Here is a 23972-nt window from a genome sequence, read left to right as displayed (position 1 = left end):
CTATCCCACCCCTACCAATATGACCTCAAACTTTCACTTTCTTGAAATATTTTTCTGACACTGATATTAAATTTTTTCGATATATTGTATTTTATTATTCAATAAAATTTATAATATTTCTTGCATACAATTTTTTGCCTTTTTCTTCTTTTTTCTCCTTTTTACAATGTTCCCCTATACACAGTATAAAGGGCCCATAGCTCCCCTAAAACAATGGTTCACACACTGTATAATGGCCACCAAGTAGCTCATCACACTGTATGAGGGATCCCCAAAGTAGTCCCCACAGTATGACAGCCACTCCACATTAGCTCCCACACTGTATAAAGACCCCTATTTAGTTCCTGCCCTGTATAACCCACAAAGTATAAGAGCTCCCCACACTATATAAGTACCTCCCACACTACTGGCATACCTAGAGTACGATGAACCCCGATGCAAGATTTGGCTCTATTCCTCCTCCCCTGCATGTTTATGTCAGATGTACGGGTCCTTGTAGCTTTTTAAATTCAATAAAGATGTGTTATTCCCCCTTCATTACATAGTAATGACCCCTATCCTGGTATATACAGTATGTCCCCCAGCCTGATGTATATGTGCCTCAGCCTGGTGTATATGGGCCCCCAGCCTGGGCCCCATGCTAGTATATATGGACCCCCAGCCTGGGTACCATGCTAGTATATATAGACATCCAGCCTGGGCCCTAAGATAGTATATATGAACACCCAGCTTTGGCCCTATGCTAGTATATATGAACCCGCAACTTAGGCCCCATGCTAGTATATATGAAACCCCAGCCTGGACCCTATGGTAGCATATATGAAACCCCAGCCTGGGCCATATGTTAGTATATATGGCCCCCAGCCTGGACCTACTATATATGAACCCCCAGTCTGGGCCCTATGCTAGTATATACGTAGGCCCCCAGCCTGGACCCTATGCTAGTATACAGTTAGGTCCAAAAATATTTGGACAGTGACACAATTTTCGCGAGTTGGGCTCTGCATGCCACCACATTGGATTTGAAATGAAACCTCTACAACAGAAGTCAAGTGCAGATTGTAACGTTTAATTTCAAGGTTTGAACAAAAATATCTGATAGAAATTGTAGGAATTGTACACATTTCTTTACAAACACTCCACATTTTAGGAGGTCAAAAGTAATTGGACAAATAAACCAAACCCAAACAAAATATTTTTATTTTCAATATTTTGTTGCGAATCCTTTGGTGGCAATCACTGCCTTAAGTCTGGAACCCATGGACATCCCCAAACGCTGGGTTTCCTCCTTCTTAATGCTTTGCCAGGCCTTTACAGCCGCAGCCTTCAGGTCTTGCTTGTTTGTGGGTCTTTCCGTCTTAAGTCTGGATTTGAGCAAGTGAAATGCATGCTCAATTTGGTTAAGATCTGGTGATTGACTTGGCCATTGCAGAATGTTCCACTTTTTTGCACTCATGAACTCCTGGGTAGCTTTGGCGGTATGCTTGGGGTCATTGTCCATCTGTACTATGAAGCGCCGTCCGATCAACTTTGCGGCATTTGGCTGAATCTGGGCTGAAAGTATATCCCTGTACACTTCAGAATTCATCCGGCTACTCTTGTCTGCTGTTATGTCATCAATAAACACAAGTGACCCAGTGCCATTGAAAGCCATGCATGCCCATGCCATCACGTTGCCTCCACCATGTTTTACAGAGGATGTGGTGTGCCTTGGATCATGTGCCGTTCCCTTTCTTCTCCAAACTTTTTTCTTCCCATCATTCTGGTACAGGTTGATCTTTGTCTCATCTGTCCATAGAATACTTTTCCAGAACTGAGCTGGCTTCATGAGGTGTTTTTCAGCAAATTTAACTCTGGCCTGTCTATTTTTGGAATTGATGAATGGTTTGCATCTAGATGTGAACCCTTTGTATTTACTTTCATGGAGTCTTCTCTTTACTGTTGACTTAAGGCCCTATCACACACAGAGATAAATCTGCGGCAGATCTGTGGTTGCAGTGAAATTGTGGACAATCAGTGGCAGGTTTGTGGCTGTGTATAAATGGAACAATATGTCCATGATTTCACTGCAACCACAGATCTGCCAAGGATTTATCTCTGTGTGTGACGGGGCCTTTAGAGACAGATACACCTACTTCACTGAGAGTGTTCTGGACTTCAGTTGATGTTGTGAACTGGTTCTTCTTCACCAAAGAAAGTATGCGGCGATCATCCACCACTGTTGTCATCCGTGGACGCCCAGGCCTTTTTGAGTTCCCAAGCTCACCAGTCAATTCCTTTTTTCTCAGAATGTACCCGACTGTTGATTTTGCTACTCCAGGCATGTCTGCTATCTCTCTGATGGATTTTTTCTTTTTTTTCAGCCTCAGGATGTTCTGCTTCACCTCAATTGAGAGTTCCTTAGACCGCATGTTTTCTGGTCACAGCAACAGCTTCCAAATGCAAAACCACACACCTGTAATCAACCCCAGACCTTTTAACTACTTCATTGATTACAGGTTAACGAGGGAGACACCTTCAGAGTTAATTGCAGCCCTTAGAGTCCCTTATCCAATTACTTTTGGTCCCTTGAAAAAGAGGAGGCTATGCATTACAGAGCTATGATTCCTAAACCCTTTCTCCGATTTGGATGTGAAAACTCTCATATTGCAGCTAGGAGTGTGCACTTTCAGCCCATATTATATATATATAATTGTATTTCTGAACATGTTTTTGTAAACAGCTAAAATAACAAAACTTGTGTCACTGTCCAAATATTTCTGGCCCTGACTGTATATTGGCCCCCAGCATTGACCCTATACTAGTATATATGGATCCCTAGCCTGGACCCTATGTTAGTATATATAAACCCCCAGACTGGGCCCTATGCTGGTTTATATGTCCCCCATTCTTAATTTAAAAAAAAAATCATACACTCACCTCTAATCCAACAGGTCTTGATCATGTTGCGCAGGCATGTCATGGTACGCATAAGGCATCAAAGTCCCGGCGCTTTGCAATAATGCAATGACATCACACGCTCTGTGTGTGCACTGTCATCAGTGGCAGTGAAGGGAGAATGTGTCTCCCAGCACTACAGCAGAGGTTAGCTATATCGGTGCGCTGCACACGTCGATTTAGTTATCAGTAGCGCAGCTCCAGGTGGGCCGACCTTCCCCCCATTTCGCTAGCTACACAACTGTTTCAAACTGTGATCATGGGCGGAGGGCCCAGTAGTGGCACTGACACAGCAGGCAGCTGCTACGGCCCCCCCAGGTCACGGACCCCATAGCAGTGACGTGGCCTGCCTGTATTAGTGGTACGCCACTGACTTGTCACATCCTTTTGTAAATTACATAAATATAAAGAAGATGTAATTTTATTTTGTGAGTTTCTTCCCCATTATTGACCGATTTACAACTAGTAGTATTGTTACTAAGATTTGTATCTATTTGAGTTGCTTTGTTCCTGATAGCGTGGCAGCTTTTATTAGGGCTTCCATGGACAGGCTTAATGTACGCCTTTCATTATACCAGATTCCAGGGTTTGTCCGGGCCATTACAATTTAACCCCTTATAAGGAATCTAGACTGGGGCTGAGGTTAAGCAATTGACTGCTGACCGGTAGAGTAAACTGGAAGAAGGGTCATCACATGGGGTTGTTACCAAGACGTAGGGGATAGAATCAAAAAGCAAGCAAGTGACCAAATACAAGCCAATGTCAGAAAGCAGGATGATTAAAATAGTACTAAAGAAGTAATAGATCACAGATACGAACCAGATAGAGCTGAACTAAGTAACTGGAAGTGTGGTATAAGGTTAAAAATATTTAAATATCAGCAACTCCGTCCAAGACTAATCAGCAAGGAGCAAACAGAAAGTAGAGACAGAAGTAATCCCCTAGGTACCACAAGTCAAAGTGAATACACAAAGCTGACATATTATCTCACTGCGGCACTGCCCAATGACAGAAATTAAAGGGGAGCTGGGCCCAAAATGTATCACTCTAAATTGATTTAAATTTAAGAATCTCTCTAAATTGATAGCCATATATTTTGTTTAACTACCATATATCACTATTCATTGGGTTGTATTATGTTTCAGGAATAAAGACAAACCGTTTCTTCTTTTTATATCATTCCTTCATATACACACTCCTTATTATACTACCAAGGAATTCAGAGGAAGAAGCCAACATGACTTGTATGGAGACAACATAGAGGAAATGGACTGGATGATTGGTACGTTCTATATACATACCCTACTGTTCAAAAGTTTAGGGTCACTTAGATATTTCCTTATTTTTTAAAAGAAAAGCACATTTTTTTCAATGAAGCTAACATTAAATTAAACAGAAATACACTGTATACATTGTTAATGTGGTAAATGACTATTCTAGCTGCAAAAGTCTGTTTTTTAACGCAATATCTACATAGGTGTATAGAGGCCCATTTCCAACAACCACAACTCCAGTGTTCTAATAGTACATTGTGTTTGCTAACTGTTTTAGAAAGCTAATGGTTGTTTAGAAATCTTTTGAAAACCCTTGTGCAATTATATTAGCACAGCTGAAAACTGATTAGAGAAGCTATATAACTGACCTTCCTTTGAGCTAGTTGAGAATCTGGAGCATTACATTTGTTGGTTCCATTAAATTCTCAAAATGGCCAGAAAAAGAGAACTTTAATGTGAAACTCGACAGTCTATTCTTGTTCTTAGAAGTAAAGGATATTCCATGCAAGAAATTGCCAAGAAACTGAAGATTTCCTACAACAGTGTGTGCTACTCCCTTCACATGAGAGCACAAACAGGCTCTAATCAGAGTAGAAAAAGAAGTGTGAGGCCCCGCTGCACAACTGAGCAACAAGACAAGTACATTAGAGTATTTGAGAAATAGACGCCTCACAGGTCCTCAACTGGCAGCTTCTTTAAATAGTACCCGCAAAACGCCAGTGTCAACGTCTACAGTCAAGAGGCAATTCCGGGATGCTGGCCTTCAGGGCAGAGTGGCAAAGAAAAAGTCATATCTGAGACTGGCTAATAAAAGGAAAAGATTAATATGGGCAAAAGAACACAGACATTGGACAGAGGAAGATTGGAAAAAAAGTGTTATCGACAGACAAATCAAAGTTTGAGGTGTTTGGATCACACAGAAGAACATTTGTGAGATACAGAACTACTGAAAAGATGCTGGAAGTGTGCCTGATGCCATCTGTCAAGCATGGTGGAGGTAATGTGATGGTCTGGGGTTGCTTTGGTGCTGGTAAAGTGGGAGATTTTTACAAGGTGAAAGGGATTTTGCATAAGGAAGGCTATCACTTCATTTTGCAACACCATGGCATTCCCTGTGGACAGCGCTTGATTGGAGCCAGTTTCATTCTACAACAGGACAATGACCCAAAGTACACCTCCAAATTATGCATGAACTATTTAGGGAAGAAGCAGGCAGCTGGTATTCTATCTGTAATGGAGTGGCCAGCCCAGTCACCAAATCTCAACCCTATTGAGCTGTTGTGGGAGCAGCTTGACTGTATGGTATGCAAAAAGTTCCCATCAAGCCAATCCAACTTGTGGGAGGGGGAAAGCATGGGGGGAAATATCTCCAGATTACCCCAGCAAATTAACAGCTAGAATGCCAAAGGCTGCAAAGCAGTAATTGCTGCAAAGTGAGCATTCTGTGACAAAAGCAAAGTTTTAAGGAGATAATTATTATTTCAAGTAAAAATCATTATTTCTAACCTAGTCAATGTCTGGACTATATTTTCTATTCATTATGCAACTCATTTGATAAATAAAAGTATTATTTTTCATGGAAAAGACAAAATTACCTGGGTCACCCCAAACATTTGAACTGTTGTGTACATTGTATATTATTTTATTTTGAGGCTTATTGAAAGGATAAGTTCGATGTAGCCACCAAATAATAGCTTGATTATGTAGAACAGATGTAATACTAGATTGTAATCCAATTGTTTCTTTTTTTGTTTTGTTTTTTTTTCAGGTTTTTTTTCAGTTTTTCTTTTAAATTAATAGAAATCTTCAGATTGTTAGGGTATGTGTTCACTAGAGATGAGCGAGCCTCTGAAGGCTCGAGTTCGGTTCAGTTCGTCGAACGGAGGCCCCGTTCGAGAACCGTTCTACGAACCTCTCAAACCCCATTGAAAACAATGGGAGGCAAACACAAACACATAAAAACACATTATACATGTACACATACAGTTAATAAACATTGCCATAACACTTACAGGTCCCCGCGACGCGTCCTGCATTCTGGCTCCCGCCGCTTTTCCTTCTGATAATTGCTGCATCCTCCCGGTAACCAGCACTGATGATAGGACCTATCGTGACGTCAAAATAGCATGTGACCAGTCACGTGTCTATTATCTCATTTGCTAAAGACTGGTCACATGGCTAGACGTCATTGCTAGGTCCCGTCAGTGCATCTCTCCAGTACGTGGTGATTGTTCCAGCATGTCCGTGTACTGGCGAAATGCTCTGTCACATGGTCGACTCCCCGTTCCTTCATGTGTGCGCTCTTTACAGAGTCAGCCCACACGCAGGGACTAGCTGTCACAGCCGGTAAATAGCGGCACCGGGAATCACGTGATCAGAGCACCGTTGCTATGGTAACCCGCCTGTCAGCGGTGACGTCACCGCTTACAGCACGCAGCCTCTGCTCACTCTCACTGAGTGATTAGACTGTACGGGGAGCTGCAGCGTCTTCCTCCCATGCAGTGCTGTCTGATGTAGCAGAGCTGCATGAGTTGAAGGAGAAAGAAGACAGAAGAGCATGATCGTGGAGGGATGAGAGGGAGTAATAAACATGGAGTCTCTAAGTGTGTCTGTGTATTTATTTCTATTAAAGTATTTTTTCTCTATGTGGTGTCTTTTTTTTTGTAACCCTTTATTGGAGATTATTAATGGCTGGGTCAAACTTGCCTGACATTAAGAATCTCTGGCTTAATACTAGCTAGTAAAACAAAGCTAGTATTAACTCATTATTACCCAGCAAGCCACCCGGCTTCAGGGCTGCTGGAAGAGTTGGATACAGTGCCAGATTATGGCGCTTCTATGAAGGCGCCATTTTCTGGGGCGGCTGTGGACTGAAATTTGCAGCAGAGGGTCCCAGAAACCTCGGGCCAACCTGTGCTGTGGATTACAATCCACAGCTGCCTAGTTGTACCTGGCTGGACACAAAAATGGAGCAAAGCCTATGTAGATTTTTTTTTTTAATTATTTTATGAAATTAATGAAAAAATTAAAAAAAAGGGCTTCCCTATTTTTTTAGTTCCCAGCCGGGTACAAATAGGCAGCTGGGGGTTGGGGGCAGCCGTACCTGCCTGCAGTACCTGGCTAGCATACAAAAATATGGCGAAGTCCACGTCATTTTTTGGGGAGGGCAAAAAACTCCTGCATACAGTCATGGATGGAGTATGCTGAGCCTTGTAGTTTTGCAGCTGCTGTATGCTCTCCGGCATACACTAGTGAATGGAGCATGCTGAGCCTTGTCGTTCTGCAGCTGCTGTCTGCTCTCCTGCATACACCAGTGAATGGAGCATGCTGAGCCTTGTTGTTCTGCAGCTGCTGTCTGCTCTCCTGCATACACTAGTGAATGGAGCATTCTGAGCCTTGTAGTTCTGCAGCTGCTGTCTCCTCTCCACCATACAGACAGACAGCAGACAGCAGCTGCAAAACTACAAGGCTCAGCATACTCCATCCAGGACTGTATGCAGGAGTTTTTTGCCCCCCCCAAAAAATTACGTGGGCTTCGCCATGTTTTTTTATGCTAGCCAGGTACAGCAGGCATCTACGGGCTGCCCCCAAACCCCAGCTGCCTATTTGTACCCTCCTGGGAACCAAAAATATAGGGAAGCCCTTTTTTTTTTTTTAATTATTTCATGAATTTCATGAAATAATTAAAAAAAAAAAATGATGTGGGCTTCGCCCAATTTTTGTGTCCAGCCAGGTACAACTAGGCAGCTGGGGATTGGAATCCGCAGCTCAGGGTGCCCAAGCTTTCTAGGCACCCCTGCTGCGAATTACAGTCCGCAGCCGCCCCAGAAAATGGCACTTTCATAGAAGCGCCATATTCTGGCGCTGTATCCAACTCTTCCAGCTGCCCTAGTGATGGGTGGCTCGCTGGGTAATAATGGGGTTAGGGCTAGCTGTATATTATCAACTGGCCCTAAGCCCGAAATTCATGGTGTCGTGCCAATATTAGACATGGCCACCATGAATTTCTAGTACAGATAAAAAAAAACACAACACACAGAAAAATATTTTAGTAGAAATAAAACACAACACAATTAGGGACTCCATCTTTATTGAAATAAAGAACCCCCCTCCTCAGTAATCCTGGGTCAAGGGTCCCGTGCAGTCCAATCCGGATCCAATATCATTTGATCGGTTTGCTGAAAGGCAAAGTGATCAGATGATGTGTCAGGTTGAAGGGCCTGAATCACATGACACAGCAACTGATTGTATAACCGGCTTTTATACAATCAGCTGAAGAAGCAGTGCAAAAAAACCCCCAAAAATTATACACTTCTGTGAAGACTCCTGTCCGACAGCATCAGCTGATAGTTTAGCCGGCCGGGCGGTAAAAAGCTGGCCTCATTACTCGACTTATAGTGTCAGCTGATTCCGTCAGGTGACCGCATCCACTAATCATCGCCAGGTCTGAGAGAGAGAGAGAGAGAAGATAGAGAAAAGAGAGAGAGAAGAGAGAGAATGCAGCCTCATTCCGTGAAGCGGCTCATAGATGACGTCCGGCTACTCCCCTCTGTGCATAATTAAAATAATAATATTTTATAATTAATTATAAATAAAGAATAATAATTAATTTAAAGTTGAAAATAAAAAAGAATCTTTACCGACACAGCCGGGATTTGAACTCGTGAAGTTATGCTTCTTAGGCGAGCGCTCTATCCATTCAGCTACTGGCTCCAATGAGGAACATAGGCAGATTTCGTTATCTTGAGGTCTGCAAAGCAGACTGAAGTCTGAGGTGACAGCACAATTCTCTTCATGTGCTACGTGGAGAGGACACAGCAATCGTGTTCTGTAGCAGAGCTGACAGTGTCGTGTGGATTACTGCGGACCTGGAGGGGTATTTGGGGATTAATAAAATGGTGAAAGAGGATTTTTGTTGTCTTTTATTCCAAATAAAGGATTTTTCGCTGTGTGTTTCTTTACTTTCACTTACAGTTTAATCATGGAAGGTATCTCGGGGAGACGCCTGGCATGATTAACTCCTTATAACCTCGATTGCCCCCGCACCAGGGCAATTCGGGATGATGAAACACATAATACTGGATTATACCTCAAAGTGGCATGGATGCTGTGTTTTTTTCCTATTTTGTGGCAATTTTCCCTTGGTGGATTCCATGTATTATTAATGTTGTGTCAAATCTATTTTGAAGAGAGTGCTGCCCCTTTTCTCACCACTGGAAAGGAGTCTAAAGTTTTATATTTTGGACTCCATTTACATAATTTAAGTCAATGGGCATGGATGCATGTCTGAATTCCATTTTTCAGGTATTCAATCAGAAGTCTCCGATAAAGTCATGGATGGCAGCCAAATGCAATGTGAACGCAGTCTAAATTGTAACAGTTATACTGGACAACATGGAAAATAGGTGTATACATTATAGTGTGTAAATATATTGATATTAATTTATATATTAAAACCTCTTTTGGACAGACAGGCAAAACTGTATTAAAATGTGTCCCTCTAGTGAAAGTCTTCTCAAAGTAGAAGGCTTGTACATATTATATGTACACTGGAGATCAAAATTAGAGAACTCACAATTTCAATGTGTAGTCCCATGTGATTATATCCTAACATGAGTAAGCTAGCAGTATTTAAGCTTATTCCATATATTGAATTTTTTCAAACGCATTTAAAAATTTAAATGAGATAAATGTAAAAGAACACAGATCAAAATTAGAGATCCCTTTCAGATACCTGCAGGTTATTGGCGTTAATCTGGCACCTGTTGCTAATTTCCTTAATTATCTGACAAAACTATTTAACTGGCAGTCTAACTTTCCAGTTTTCTCTTAGGCGGGCTTTACACGTTGTGTCATTGGTAATGATATATCGTGGGGGTCACGTCGTTAGTGACGCACATCCAGCGCTGTTACCGACATCGCAGCGTGTAAACCCTAGGAGCAACGATCACCGATCGCAAAAACTTCAAAAATCGTTGATCGATGACACGTCGCTCCTTTTAATAATATCGCTACTGCTGCCATTACAATGTTGTTCCTCGTTCCTGCAGCACCACACATCACTGTGTGTGAAGCCGCAGGAACGACGAACATCTCCTTACCTGCGTCCCACCAGTATTGCGGAAGGAAGAAGGTGGCCGGGATGTTATGTTCTGCTCATCTCTGCCCCTCCGCTTCTATTGGCCGGCCGCTTAGTAACGTCGCGGTGACATCGCTGTGACGCTGAACGCACCTCTCCCTTGAAGGAGGGATTGTTCGGCGGTCACAGCGACGTTGCCGACCAGGTATGTGCGTGTGAAGTTGCCATAGCGATAATGTTCACTACGGCAGCAATCACCACATATCGCATGTGTGACGGGGGTGGGTGCTATCGCGCTCGACATCACTAGCAATTGCTAGCGATGTCGCAGCCTGTACAGCCTGCCTTACTCTGCAAAAATGGTATGCCGTTCCAAAGTGACTGAAACCCTCCGGCACCAGGTTGTCCAGAGGAAGATCAAAAGGATGATCCTATCAGCCATAGCAAGAGAAGTCTGTGATTTTGAGAATATTGCATCTTTACAACATGACAAACTCTTTCAAGTCCCACAAGAAGGCTGGTCAAGAAACCTACAACAGTCAAAGAACTGTAGAAGAAACTACAATTAGAGTGGACCAAAACCACACCAAAGCAGTGTGAGAGACTAGTGATGTCCTGTGGCCACACATGTGCTGAAGCTATTAAAAGCAAAGGCCTGTACACTTCCTACTAATTGGTGACTGCTGTTATCATCAGAAAATTTAGTTATACTTAGTGATGAGCGGACTCGAACTGTAAAAATCCGGGTCTGTGCGATTTCAAAAGTACCTGAGTGCAGGGCCCGGGCCCAGGATTCCAGATATTGATCCAGATCCGGCTCTCATGAAATTTAAAAAAAATAAAGGAAAAATAAAGAAAATAAGAATGAAGCAAGCATTTCATACTTACAAAGGCTCCGGTGCGGCTGTACACTAGTCCTACGACCACCCATTTACTTCCTGGGCCACTCATCATTGCTCATTCATATGCACTGCTCTCCCCGCCCACCAGCCATCCTTGCATCTGTGATTGGTTGCAGTTAGACGCGTCCCCAGCCTGTGTGACAGCGTCGGACTGCAACCAATCACAGACCCGGTCTGCGAGTCTATAACAAACAGTAAAAATAAATAAATAAAACAATTGGTGTAGGATCATTTCATATTATGATACCAAGTACAGATGAAGCCCATGGCTGCAGCCCTCAGCCGTGCTGTGTATCAAAATAAGAGGAACCGCATGCGGCTTTTTTTTTGTTTTTCTTTTTATAAATTATTTAAGTATATATTTTTAAAAAACGGCATACAGTCCCCCCAATTATGATACCCAGCCATGATAAAACACGACATCTGGGTTCCATGCTTATTGGGCCATCTCCGAGCCTAACAATAGCAGCCTGCAGCCACCCAGGATTGTCCCATTAGATGCGACAATCCCAGTGTGTTAGGGCTCATGCGCACGTTGCGTTTTTTTTGCGTTTCAGCAGCGTCAAAATTTCAGTGTTCTGCTTCCCCAGCAAAATCTATGAGAATCATGCAAAATCCTTGCGCATGATGCTTTTGCAGCGTTTTGATCGGTCTCTCTCTCTCTGTCGATGTCCGTCTCTCCCTCCCACCCCCTCTCATACTCACCGATCGACGATAACCGGCGTGGCGTTGCACGGCGTTCACACTGTGGCAACTTCTCCTCTTTTGAAAATGCCGGCCGCTCATTATTCCATCTCGTATGCCCTGTTTCCCCCGACCACCGGCGCCTATGATTGGTTGCAGCCAGACACGCCCCCATGCTGAGTGACAGCTGTCTCACTACAACCAATCACAGCCGCCGGTGGGCGTGTCTACATCGGGCAGTTAAAATAATAAATAAATAATTAAATAAAATACAAGGTGCGGTCCCCCCCAATTTGGATACCAGCCAGGGTAAAGCCACATGGCTGAAGGCTGGTATTCTCAGGATGGGGAGTTCCACGTTATGGGGAGCCCCCCAGCCTAACAATATCAGCCAGAAGCCGCCCAAAATTGCCGCATCCATTAGATGCGACAGTCCCGGGACTCTACGCGGCTCATCCCGAATCGCCCTTGTGCTGTGGCAAACGGGGTAATAAGGAGTTAATGCAAGCAGCCCACAGCTGCCACTAAGACCTAGGTTAATCATCTCAGATGTCTCCCTGAGATACCTTCTATGATTAACCTGTAAGTTAAGGAAAATAAACACACACATCCAAAAAATCCTTTATTTGGAATAAAAGACAAAAAAACACCCTCTTTCACTACTTTATTAATTCCCAAATACCCCTCCAGGTCCGACATAATCCACATGAGGTCCCACGATGCTTTCAGCACTGCTACATGAAGCTGACAGCGAGTGGCCACAGACCACAACCGCTCTCTGTCAACTCCACGCAACAACTGAAGTGAGCCGCGTGATCAGCGATGACGTCACTCAGGTTACTCACGGCCACCGCTCAGGTGGAGGACTCCAGCTGTGGCCACGGGTCACCTGAGTGATGGCACCACTGATCACGCTGCTCACTTCAGTCACTCAGGGAATTTGTGGTCACAGGCGAGTCCTTCCCGTGTGACCGCAAATCAGGCTGCGACACAAAGAGAGAGACGCGCGATGTCAGTGAAATCAGGAGAAGCTCTGACGTCACTGCTGCGGACTCCTGTGTCCTGGCACTGACCTCGGAGGTTCATCTGAGTTCATGACAGCACACAGAGACAGAGCCGCGGGATGACAATGAAGTCGGGTGCAGTTTATCTGAGTTCTTTCTCATCGCCCCGCCTCTGTCTGTGTCTGCTGTCAGCAAGCATGTAGCAGAGCTGGGGGACCGCACTGACAAAAATGCATCCAAACGCATCTAAAATGCATGCAAAATGCATCCAAAATACATGCGTTTTGGATGCATTCTTTTTGTCAACACGCAGCGTCAAGTCTGCCAGAGGGTGCATTTATTTCTGTACTGGTCAGGACGCAGTGTGCGCATGAGCCCTTACCCGGGTCTTTCTGATTGCCCTGGTGCGGTGGTGATGTAGCTGTTCTGCTCTGACTCAAAAGGTCAGCTTATGGGATTGTACCGCCCCGGGGCTCGGCCGGCTGCCAAGCCGCTCGGATCCGTGCTCATCGGTGGGTGGCTCGAGCTCCTCACGGACCCGGGGGTCACGTCGCTCTGAAAGGGTGGTTGGCGCTACACGCAGGGACTTTGGTGGGAGGTCCACGGCCGGAGCCGCGGTTGTTTGTAGGGGATTTGAGTTTGTGATGCCACCCACGGGTTGTGGTGAATGGATGGACACCACCGCTGCCGTTGACTAGGCTCCCGGGGACGGTGTTGCGCAGCTTGGTGTTGACCCCTCCATGGATGGATGATGGTCCCAGGGTCCTGAGGGAGGTGATGAGGCGGGGGATTGGATGCGTGCTGGCGTGTCGGTGCGGTGCGGCGCGGTGCGTGGCCCAAAGGCACTGTTGTACTCACTATCACAAATACGCTGGAGTCTCTGGTAAACCAAACAAGATGGTGTATGGTGTCCGTAGACGGCTGCGCTTTTCCCCTTTTGTAGGTTGGTGGTTTCCGCCTTTCTCCTGCACCTCACTTGTGTAGTAATGATGACTCCTATGCCTGAGCAATAGTAGTCCGCTCCTCAGCCTGGTGTGTGCCGGCAGAGCCCTTTTTGCCTGCAGACGCTGGCCTGTCGGGTCTCTATGCCTGGGCGGTGGCTTTCTTATGGTTGGGCTGTTGTCTTCAGTTGGGTCTTAGGTGGGAAAGTGCCTAAAGTCCAGTCCTCAATCAGTTGATTTGACTCAGCCTAGTTGTTTCTGGGCCTCATACTAGGTCTGAGTACCCCTCCTGGTGCTCCGGTTTCCAATCGGTTCCCCAGTTCGGTACCGGCGGGCCACCACCTGTCCCCGGTCCTTACGGTTATACCGGCTGTAATCCCAGCTCCTGCAGGCGGCCACCACCATCTGCCTCCTTGCCAGCGGTGACTGGGCTCCAACCCAGACACCTGGTGTAGACTATGGCAGACCTGGACACAGGTCTGCTCTTGAACTTCACTCCACTCCACTCCACTGTCAAGACTAGACTAGACTACTGTTTTTCCCGCCTCCGGGCCTGTGAACTCCTCGGTGGGCAGAGCCAACCACCTGGCTCCACCCCCTGGTGTGAACATCAAACCCGGAGGGAGGTGACAAGGGTTTTGTAGGTTGGCTGCTGTCACCTTATTAAGGGGGGGTGTTTGTGCAAGGGCCTACCTGTGACTACCTGGCTAGTCCAGGGCGTCACAGGATCACCAGTGAAGTCTTGAGTGAATTAGGCCTCTTTAGACCTATTCAATATCGAGCGCTCGGTGAAATGACCTGCATTCCTGTAAGCATGATCAGTTTCTGTTTATTAGCCAGTGCACAGATAATTTATACCATTTACAGACCAACATGATATTGCATAAATGCTTCTAGTGGAAATTTACCATTGATCATATGACCTTTAAGTTCGAGAAATACTGAAATGTAGAGTCTTGCATATAAGAAAATATTCTAGACAATAATAAAACCTTGAAATTTTAGAGAGACTACACAATGGTTGTGCACATTAACAAGATGTACTAATGTAATAATAAAGTATTTAAAATCTAGAAATACAAAAACTATTAAACCTTCTATATCAGTGGTAATCAGGGTAACCCCCCCCCAGACCGGCACTGTCACTATTAAAGTGCGTAGCCGTGCCCCACACCAGCCCTTTCACACTGACAGTGCCGGCCGGGGATCAGGGAGTGCAGGGCATTCCCGCACAACCCGACCCTCGGCTGGCAGTCTCACTATTAAAGGACTGGTGGGGTGAGGGGCACAACCTCGCACTTTAAGCCAGAGTGCTTCAGATCACCAGAGGACATACCGTGAGAATTGGGTATAACCTTCGGAGAATTGAGTGACCTCCCCGCTTCCAGGCTTGGAGCTTGGAGAGATATAGCAGAGCCAGGACCATCGTGGCACCTTGTATGGATTATGTCAGACCTTCATGGGTGTTTTAGGGGTTAATAAAGTGAAGAGGGTGTTTTTGTCTTTTATTCCAAATAAAGGATTTTTTTGATGTTTATGTTTATTTACTTTTACTTACAGATTAGTGATGGGGGGGTGTCTTAAAGACCCTCTCCATTACTAATCTAGGGCTTAGTGGCCTCTGTGGTCTGTTATTAACCACTCACTACCCCGATTAACACCGCACCAGAGCAATGGGGAATAGTTGGTTAAAGTGCTGGGATTGTTGCATTTAATGGATGTGACAATTCTGGGTGGCTGGAGGCTGCTAATTTTAAGCTGAGGGGTGGTCCAATAAGCATGAGTCTCCCCAGCCTGAAAATATCAGCCTCCAGCTGTCAGGCTTTATCATGGCTGAGTTTCAAAATCTGGGGAGACTGCACGTCATTTTTTTTAATTATTTATTTAAACAATTAAAAAAAAAAAAAGTCGCATACAGTTATTTTATTTTTATACACAGCCAAGATAGACGCACGGCTGGGGGCTGTAGCCTGTAACCATATGCTTTATCTGTGCCGGGTATCATAATATGGGGGATCCTATGCCAAATTTTTATTTATTTTTACTGTATGATGTAGACAGGCAGACCAAGGCTGTGATTGGAATCCTCAGACAGGCTGTCACTCAGTGTGGGGGTGCGTCTGACTGCAACCAATCACAGACGCCAGTGGGCGGATAAAGCAGTGCATATGTGATGAAGGTAAATTATCAGTCCCAGAAGTGAATGCGCAGCCTGGAACAGTTTACAGCCAACTCGGACCTCGGTAAGTGGAACACGTTTGCTCCCATCCCCCTATCGTTTCTAGCAACATTTCTAATGGCCAGATTCTGGTCCCCATCACAATCTTTCCCTGTGCTACAGTCATTGTTGTTCTCAAATTATGATCATCACCATTTGGGCAAAATACAGGTTTTATGTTGATGAAACACTGTACTAGTGGCATGGTGTACCCCTTACAAAAAAAAAAAAACTTTAAATGTTGATTATTGTAGATCACATTATTTTTGAAAAAAGCAAGTAATCATACATTTTCTGTAATTTTGATCTCCAGTATATGTATATATGGTGAAACTGAAATATGTCATCGGAATAAGCTTGTAACTTTTTGTAAATTGTTTATTTTAGTTTAAATAGTAGGTAAAATATGATGGGGCAAAAAAAAAATACACCTCCTGACAGCAATAATACAGTAGCGTTTTGTTGTCCAAGAAACCAGACTACATCAACAGACACATGAACTGAAATTCATTTACATCAGTCTAACTTCTTTTCAGTGTTACTATAATTATATAACAGGAATAATAGATTTTTTCATTTGTTTTCATCCACACAGGACAAATCATTGAATCCATTGATCAACAAGGTTTAACAAACAACACATTAACTTACTTTGCTTCTGACCATGGTGGATACTTGGAAGGAATGGAGGGAAGTCCTCATCTTAAGGGCAGTAATGGCATTTATAGAGGTAAGAAATGCAACCTGAATGAGCATCTTTTTATGGCATTCGGCATATGGTATCAGTCAGTAATATTGTTTCAATCATATAAGGTAAATTGTTTTTATTAGTTTACTGTAGTCAATATTTTTATAGGAAGGACTTTCACATTAGTAATAAAAATGAAGGGTTGTATTCATTTTGTGCCTACTTTAACTTTTTTAAATTATTTCCATACAGTCTGGCAATTTGTACTCTTATGTGAGAAGTAAATAGTCTTAGCCATAGCCCAACCTACTGTGAACATTTGAGTCACATTAGTAAAACTGTGATTATAGGGAAGACTATTCTCCTAGCGGAGACCAGACAAACCAGTCTGGCTGCCAGTGAGGGGTCTTATAGCTGCAGAGCCCCTCTGGGAAATATTCAAATTGTCTCTCCAGGAAGGAGACAAACTCTAGCGCCACCTATTGGAAGTAGCGATCCTAAACGTCAAAATGGCCTTTTAACAAGCCTTTTCATATGACTTAGCATTTATACCAAATCAGAACCCCAATTTGAAGACACAGTGTTTCAGGGTGATTGCCCCTCGTCAGTAGAGTTGAGCGATGTTCGAGTCGAACGGTTCGCCAATTTCATATTCGAGTGATTTTGGGGGGTGTTCGAGTCGTTCGACGAAGTCGAACGATTTGCTTAAAGTTCGGCAGTTCTCGTTACGTTCGAGAACGGTTCGATCACCAAAAAGCGTAGCTAGTTACTAGCTGGCTTTTCACTGTAAAAGTGTGAGTCACTGTGAATCATGATATTATCAAAATTCAGCGTATAGTGTGCGGGGGGGACGGGGTTTAGATCAATGCTGTTGCTGAGTGCTGAAAGAATGGCGATCGCCATTTTTTTTTTTTCTCTTTTTCCTAACCGCGCGTACAGTGGGGCAGACCAGGCTGTCAGCAAATCACAGACACACACACAGGAAAGTGGATTTTTGCCAGACAAACAAGGGCATGTGTCATAGGCTGTGTATGTCACATGTCCTTGCCTTAAAAGCCACGGCCATTTTCCCCATCGCCGCCATTATCTGTCTGCTGCGGGTGGGTGACAGTCACTGCTCCCGCTCCCGCTGCTGCTGTGTGCGCTATAGACATACAGTGCAATCTGCACAGCGCTTTAGGGATTACTTGTAATTTCAGCCCTTTTCAGGGCTGCATTACAGCCGTTCATAGCCATTGTTGCTAGGCAGGTCTGTGCCAACGCTGTGCAGGGCTTTAGATAACAGCGTCTGGCTACATCAGCTCAGGCAATTCCTTGAGGCATTGTTTCATTGGCAGGGATAAAAAGTGAGGCTTCCTTTGCTGACCAGCAAGCTACAGCACCTGTGCATTCTACACACCTGCCCATTTTTGCAACGCAATTTTAATTGCAAACAGTGCTGACACTTTTAGTGGCATACTAAAATTGGCTGGGATACTAACTTTGTGTTCCCTTGCTGACCAGCTAGCTAGCTACAGCACCTGTGCATTCTACACACCTGCCCATTTTTGCAACGCAATTTTAATTGCAAACAGTGCTGACACTTTTAGTGGCATACTAAAATTGGCTGGGATACTAACATTGTGTTCCCTTGCTGACCAGCTAGCTAGCTACAGCACCTGTGCATTCTACACACCTGCCCATTTTTGATATGCAATTTTAATTGCAAACAGTGCTGACACTTTTAGTGGCATACTAAAATTGTCTGGGATACTAACTTAAGGCCACTTTACACACAGAGATAAGTCTGCGGCAGATCTGTGGTTGCAGTGAAATTGTGGACAATCAGTGCCAGGTTTGTGGCTGTGTACAAATGGAACAATATGTCCATGATTTCACTGCAACCACAGATCTGCCAAAGATTTATCACTGTGTGTGACGGGGCCTTAAGTGTTCCTTTGCTGACCAGCTAGCTACAGCACCCGTGCATTCTACACACCTGCCCATTTTTGTTATGCAATTTTAATTGCAAACAGTGCTGACGCTTTTAGTGGCATTCTAAAATTGTCTGGGATACTAACTTAGTGTTCCTTTGCTGACCAGCTAGCTACAGCACCCGTGCATTCTACACACCTGCCGATTTTTGCTACGCAATTTTAATTGCAAACAGTGCTGACATTTTTAGTGGCATACTAAAATTGTCTGGGATACTAACTTAGTGTTCCTTTGCTGACCATATAGCTACAGCACCTGTGCATTCTACACACCTGCCAATTTTTGCTACGCAATTTTAATTGCAAACAGTGCTGACACTTTTAGGGCCACAGTTTCATTGTCAGGGATAGTCAGTGTTGGTTCTTCAGCTGTCAATAAAGCTACACCACCTCTGCATTGTACACCACCTGTCCATTTTTGCTACGCAATTTTAATTGCCAAAACTGCTGCCATTTTTAGGGGCACACTTTCATTGTCTGGGATACTACGTTAGGGTTCCTTTGCTGACAATTTAGCTATACTACCTCTGCATTGCACACCACATCTCCATTTTTGCAATGCAATTTTAATTGCCAAAAGTGCTGCCATTTCTTGGGGCATACTTTCATTGTCTGGGATACTACGTTGGGGTTCCTCTGCTGACAATTTAGCTATACCACCTATGCATTATACACCACATCTCCATTTTTGCTACGCTATTTTAAATTGCAAAAAGTGCTGCCAGTTTTAGGGCCATAGTTTCATTGTCAGGGATAGTCAGTGTTGGTTCTTCAGCTGTCAATAAAGCTAGACCACCTTTGCATTGTACACCACCTCTCCATTTTTGCTACGACATTTTAAGTGTCCCATCTGGTCACAAACAAAATGAGTGGCAAAAGGACAGATGCTGGTGGAAAGGGGAACAGGCGTATTGGAAAGGGAAAAAAGTTTGTGTCCGTGGGGTAGGTGGTAAAGCTACAGTAACATCTGCTGAAGAAAGGCCATCTTCCAGCAAAAGCAAGATGTCTACTACTTCCCATGGACAATCTGATGTGATCCCTTTTTTACGGAACCGAACAACTCTAACAAAGGTAGATGATGCACAAAAAAAGAACATGCTTGAATGGATCTCAAGTGCTCCAACAAGTTGCCTCTCCTCCACCTCAACTTCCACATCCAAAAAACAACAGTCCTCTGAGTTGTCACCCCAATCACACTTGCTTTCTACCAGCTCTCAAGTCTCCACCCACCCTGCAGAGTATGGTGTAACAGAGATGGGTGAGTCTGCAGAGCTGTTCAGTCAAACTATAGCCTGGGAATCAGAGGTCTGCTCCCAAGCTACATTGAGTACAGACCAGGAAATGATCTGCAGTGATGCCCAGAAGCTTTGTGAGTCAGATTCAGGCCCTGATGACCAAGCTTCTGAGCATAATGTAGACCCTCATTCCCAAACTGTAACACGTCTTGGTGGAGACAATGAGGAACATACTGATAAGGATGAGACTCAGATACCTGATTGGAATGACAACTTAACTATTCAGTCAGGGCAGGAAGAGGTTAGGTCTGAGGGCAAGGGGAGCGCAAACACACAGGTTGATGATGAGGTTGTATATCCCACTTACTGTCAACCCACAGTCAGGCACTCGAGGAGGTCACCAGAGGCGGTGGAGGAGGATGTGACTGACAACGAGGTTAGCTTGCGCCTTCCTGGATAAAGATGGAGTACTGGTAGCATGTCAACAACTGCATCCTCAGCCACAACTCTGCCTGAGCAGAAGTCGGGGTGGCTCTGCAGGTCGCATGGGCTATAATAGTTGCCTAGCCTGGTCCATTTTTGACATCACAAAGGATCCCCCAACTCATGTGATCTGTAAGATTTGTCGCCAATCTGTAAGTAGAGGCCAAAAACTCACTAGTTTGACTACTTTGTCCATGAACCGTCACATAAATAACAAACATAAGTCCCAGTGGGAAGCTCACTGTGCTACAATGCGGCCTAGCGTAGAGGGCCAACCACCTTCTGCCCCTTCAAGTAAATCCGTGCGCTCTTCATCCTCTATGACTGTGGGGACAGCTGTCACACATGCTTTACGACACAGACCTTCCACCTCTTTAACCGCAACCGGCAGTTTGATTGGCAGGTCATCAGTTGTTTTGGAAGGGGAAACAGGTGCTGGTGTAGAGCTCTTTCAGACATCGAGAGCACCAACTTTGGATGAAGGCAACATCATGTCTCCGCCTTTCCTCACAGACCAGCAGTTTTCCAGGGACACTCTACTCAACGCCGTCTCCGCACAGCAGCCACATCTCGGTCTCTCAGATGTGGACAATTAAAAGACCATTTCCTCCTAGCCATGACAAAGCTAAGAGGTTGACTTTCACCCGCTGCAAGCTGTTGGCTACAGATATGCTGCCTTTCCGCCTGTGGACACAGAGGATTTTTGAGACCTTATGTCCGTCGCTGTGCCCCAGTACCAGATGCCCAGTCACCACTACTTCTCCAAGAAAGGCGTGCCTGCGCTACACCAGCATGTCGCACACAACATCACCGCTCCCTTGAGAAACTCTGTGTGTGACAGAGTGCATTTCACCACCGATACTTGGACCAGTAAGCATGGACAGGGGCGTTACATGTCGCTGACTGGGCACTGGGTAACTATGGTGAGAGATGGAGAAGGGTCTGCTGTAAAACTCTTGCCATCCCCACGAGTTGTGCTTCAATCCTCTGTATGTCGAAGTTCCTCCACTGCTTCTGCCTCTTCAACCTCGTCTGGGTCCTCCACCTCCGCCCAAAGCCTGTCTGGTCAGGCCACCTGCATTGTAACTGCGCACAAGGAATCCCGCACACCTCCTTACTATGCTGGCAGCAGAGCTCAACAGCATCAGGCGGTCTTTACGTTGAAATGTCTGGGAAGTAAGAGTCACACAGCTGGGGAGTTGTGGTCAGCTCTGGAGAGCGAGTTTAGTAAATGGTTGTCTCCACTCAACCTGCAGCCAGGGAAGGCCATGTGCGACAACGCTGCAAACCTGGGTGCGGCCCTTCGCCGGGGCAAGGTGACACACGTGCCTTGTATGGCTCATGTGTTGAACCTTGTTGTCCAGCAATTTTTAACCCACTATCCCGGCCTAGATGGGCTTCTGCACAGGGCACAGTCACTCTCTGCTCACTTCCGCTATTCAACTGCCACAGCTGACCAACTTGCATCACTCCAGAAGTCTTTCGGCCTGCCGGTTCACCGCCTGAAATGCGATGTGGCGACATGCTGGAATTCGACTCTCCACATGTTGCAGCGACTGTGGCAGCAATGCCGAGCCCTGGTGCAATACGTTATGACGTATAGCCTGGGCCAATGAGATGCAAAGGTGGGGCAGATCACGCTGCTGGAGTGGTCTCAGATCAAAGACCTATGTACCCTTCTGCACAGTTTCGACATGGCGACGAATATGTTTAGCGCTGACAATGCCATTATCAGCATGACAATTCCAGTCATTTACATGTTGGAGCACACTCTAAACACTATTAGGAGTCAGGGGGTGTGACAAGTGGAAGGGGAGGAAGTACAGGAGGATTCATATGCGGAAGGGATACAAGGTCCAGACGTTCAGCATCACCGAGGCGGCAGGCATGGGACGGTGGGGGAGAGGGATTAACAAGGGCGCATGGTAGCAGCCAAACTGTTGAGGAAGGTGCAGGAGCCCAGGAAGAAATGGAGGACGAACTGTCGATGGGCATGGAAGACTCAGCAGATGACCCTCAGATTGTCCGAATTAGAAGTAATGATGACTACTGGGTTGCCACACTCTAAAGGGGGCTTTACACGCTATGATATAGTTAATGTTTTATCGTCGGGGTCACGTCGTTAGTAACGCACATCCGGCGTCATTAACTGTATCGCAGCGTGTAACACTTACCAGCGACCTTAAACGTCCTCCAAAGTGGTGAAAATCGTTCACCATGGAGAGGTCGTCCTAAATCCAAGAATTATTAATGGTTGATTAAAGATGTTGTTCCTCGTTCCTGCGGTAGCACAAATCGCTGTGTGTGACACCGCAGGAGCGAGGAATCTCACGTTACCTGCGTCCCGCCCGCAATGCGGAAGGAAGGAGGTGGGTGGAATGTTCGTCCCGCTCATGGTGACGTCGCCGTGATGCCAAACGCACCTCCCCCTTGAGGGAGGGATTGTTCGGCAGTCACAGCGACGACGACGACCAGGTAAGTGCGTGTGACGCTGCCGCAGCGATAATGTTCGCTGCGGCAACGATCACACGATATCGCATGCACAACGGGGGCGGGTGCTTTTGCGTACGATATCGCTAGAAATTGTTAGAAATATTGTAGCGTGTAAAGCCCGCTTTAGATCCCCGTTACAAGTCAAAATTTGGCGAAATAATTCCAGCCATAGAAAGGAACACACGTATGCAGGAGTATCAGCAGAAGCTGTTATGCAATCTTAGCTCTGCTTTTCCACCAAACACCAGTAGTGCTGTGGCGACCCTGACCTGGTCAGGCACCACAGAGTACTGCACTCATGCTGGGACAGTGCTTCCAGGTAATTCCAAAAGGCCAGTATGAGGTGTGTACACACAGACACATAGTGACCAGGTCTCCCACACCTTGAGAGGAGACTTTTTGGTAGACTTGAAGAGGTTAACTTTCAATTCTCAGCAAGGGGTGCAGTGGAGAGGCTGTAAGCTAGATGCAGTGGCAGACAGGAAAAGGAGGAGGAGCAAGCCAGTCTGAGAGCAGTGTACAGAAGTTGCTGAAGGAAGCAGACGTACAGCCACGCTAGTCAGACCCTGCAAGTGGGTAGCTGTTAGCGGGGGAGTACAGTGACAAGAAAGTCAGCCTGAAAGACACCTGAAGAGAGGCAGTTGAGTACGGGGATTGCTGGTAGCTACGCACGCACAGGCAACAGATCCCTAGAGCCAGATATCAATCTACTGATCTGCTAAACCTGCCGGTGAGGTGACTAGAGGTTCCTCGCCAAAGACACAGAGCTCGAGCCACAGCAGCAACAGAGGGACCCATAAGGAGATAGGGCCAGAAGCCATCTCACCAGGTCCACGCTGCCGGCAAATGGGCCAGAAAGGGAAGGAGAGGCAGTAGCAACATTCCCTGGATAAATCCCACGATACTACATGTGAGGGGTTATCCGAAACAAAAGAAGTGCAAGGAAGGTGAGTTAATAGCTACCCTCAGAACGGCATGTAGGAATTCCTGGTTCCACCTGGTAAAATCTCAGCATCGCCCGGGTGTCTCACCAACCAACTAAAAGTGAGTAAACAAGTTAA

At 45.4% G+C, this 23972-nt stretch overlaps 1 protein-coding gene across 5 annotated transcripts in view; it reads left to right on the top strand.

Annotated features, from left to right (window-relative positions):
* LOC142287827 (arylsulfatase H-like) overlaps positions 1-23972 on the top strand; it is an 81919-nt gene that overhangs the window by 36534 nt on the left and 21413 nt on the right. For all 5 annotated transcript variants that reach the window (XM_075333470.1, XM_075333468.1, XM_075333471.1 and 2 more), the window contains 2 exons: positions 4083-4219; positions 16635-16769. In XM_075333470.1, coding sequence (XP_075189585.1) covers positions 4083-4219; positions 16635-16769 — 272 coding nt within the window. The remainder of the gene's footprint in view (positions 1-4082; positions 4220-16634; positions 16770-23972) is intronic.

Source organism: Anomaloglossus baeobatrachus, chromosome 2 (genome assembly GCF_048569485.1).
Source record: "Anomaloglossus baeobatrachus isolate aAnoBae1 chromosome 2, aAnoBae1.hap1, whole genome shotgun sequence".
Classification (NCBI taxonomy): Eukaryota; Metazoa; Chordata; class Amphibia; order Anura; family Aromobatidae; genus Anomaloglossus; species Anomaloglossus baeobatrachus.
Note: the sequence above shows the minus strand (reverse complement) of the source record. Positions and strands in the feature narration are given on the sequence as shown.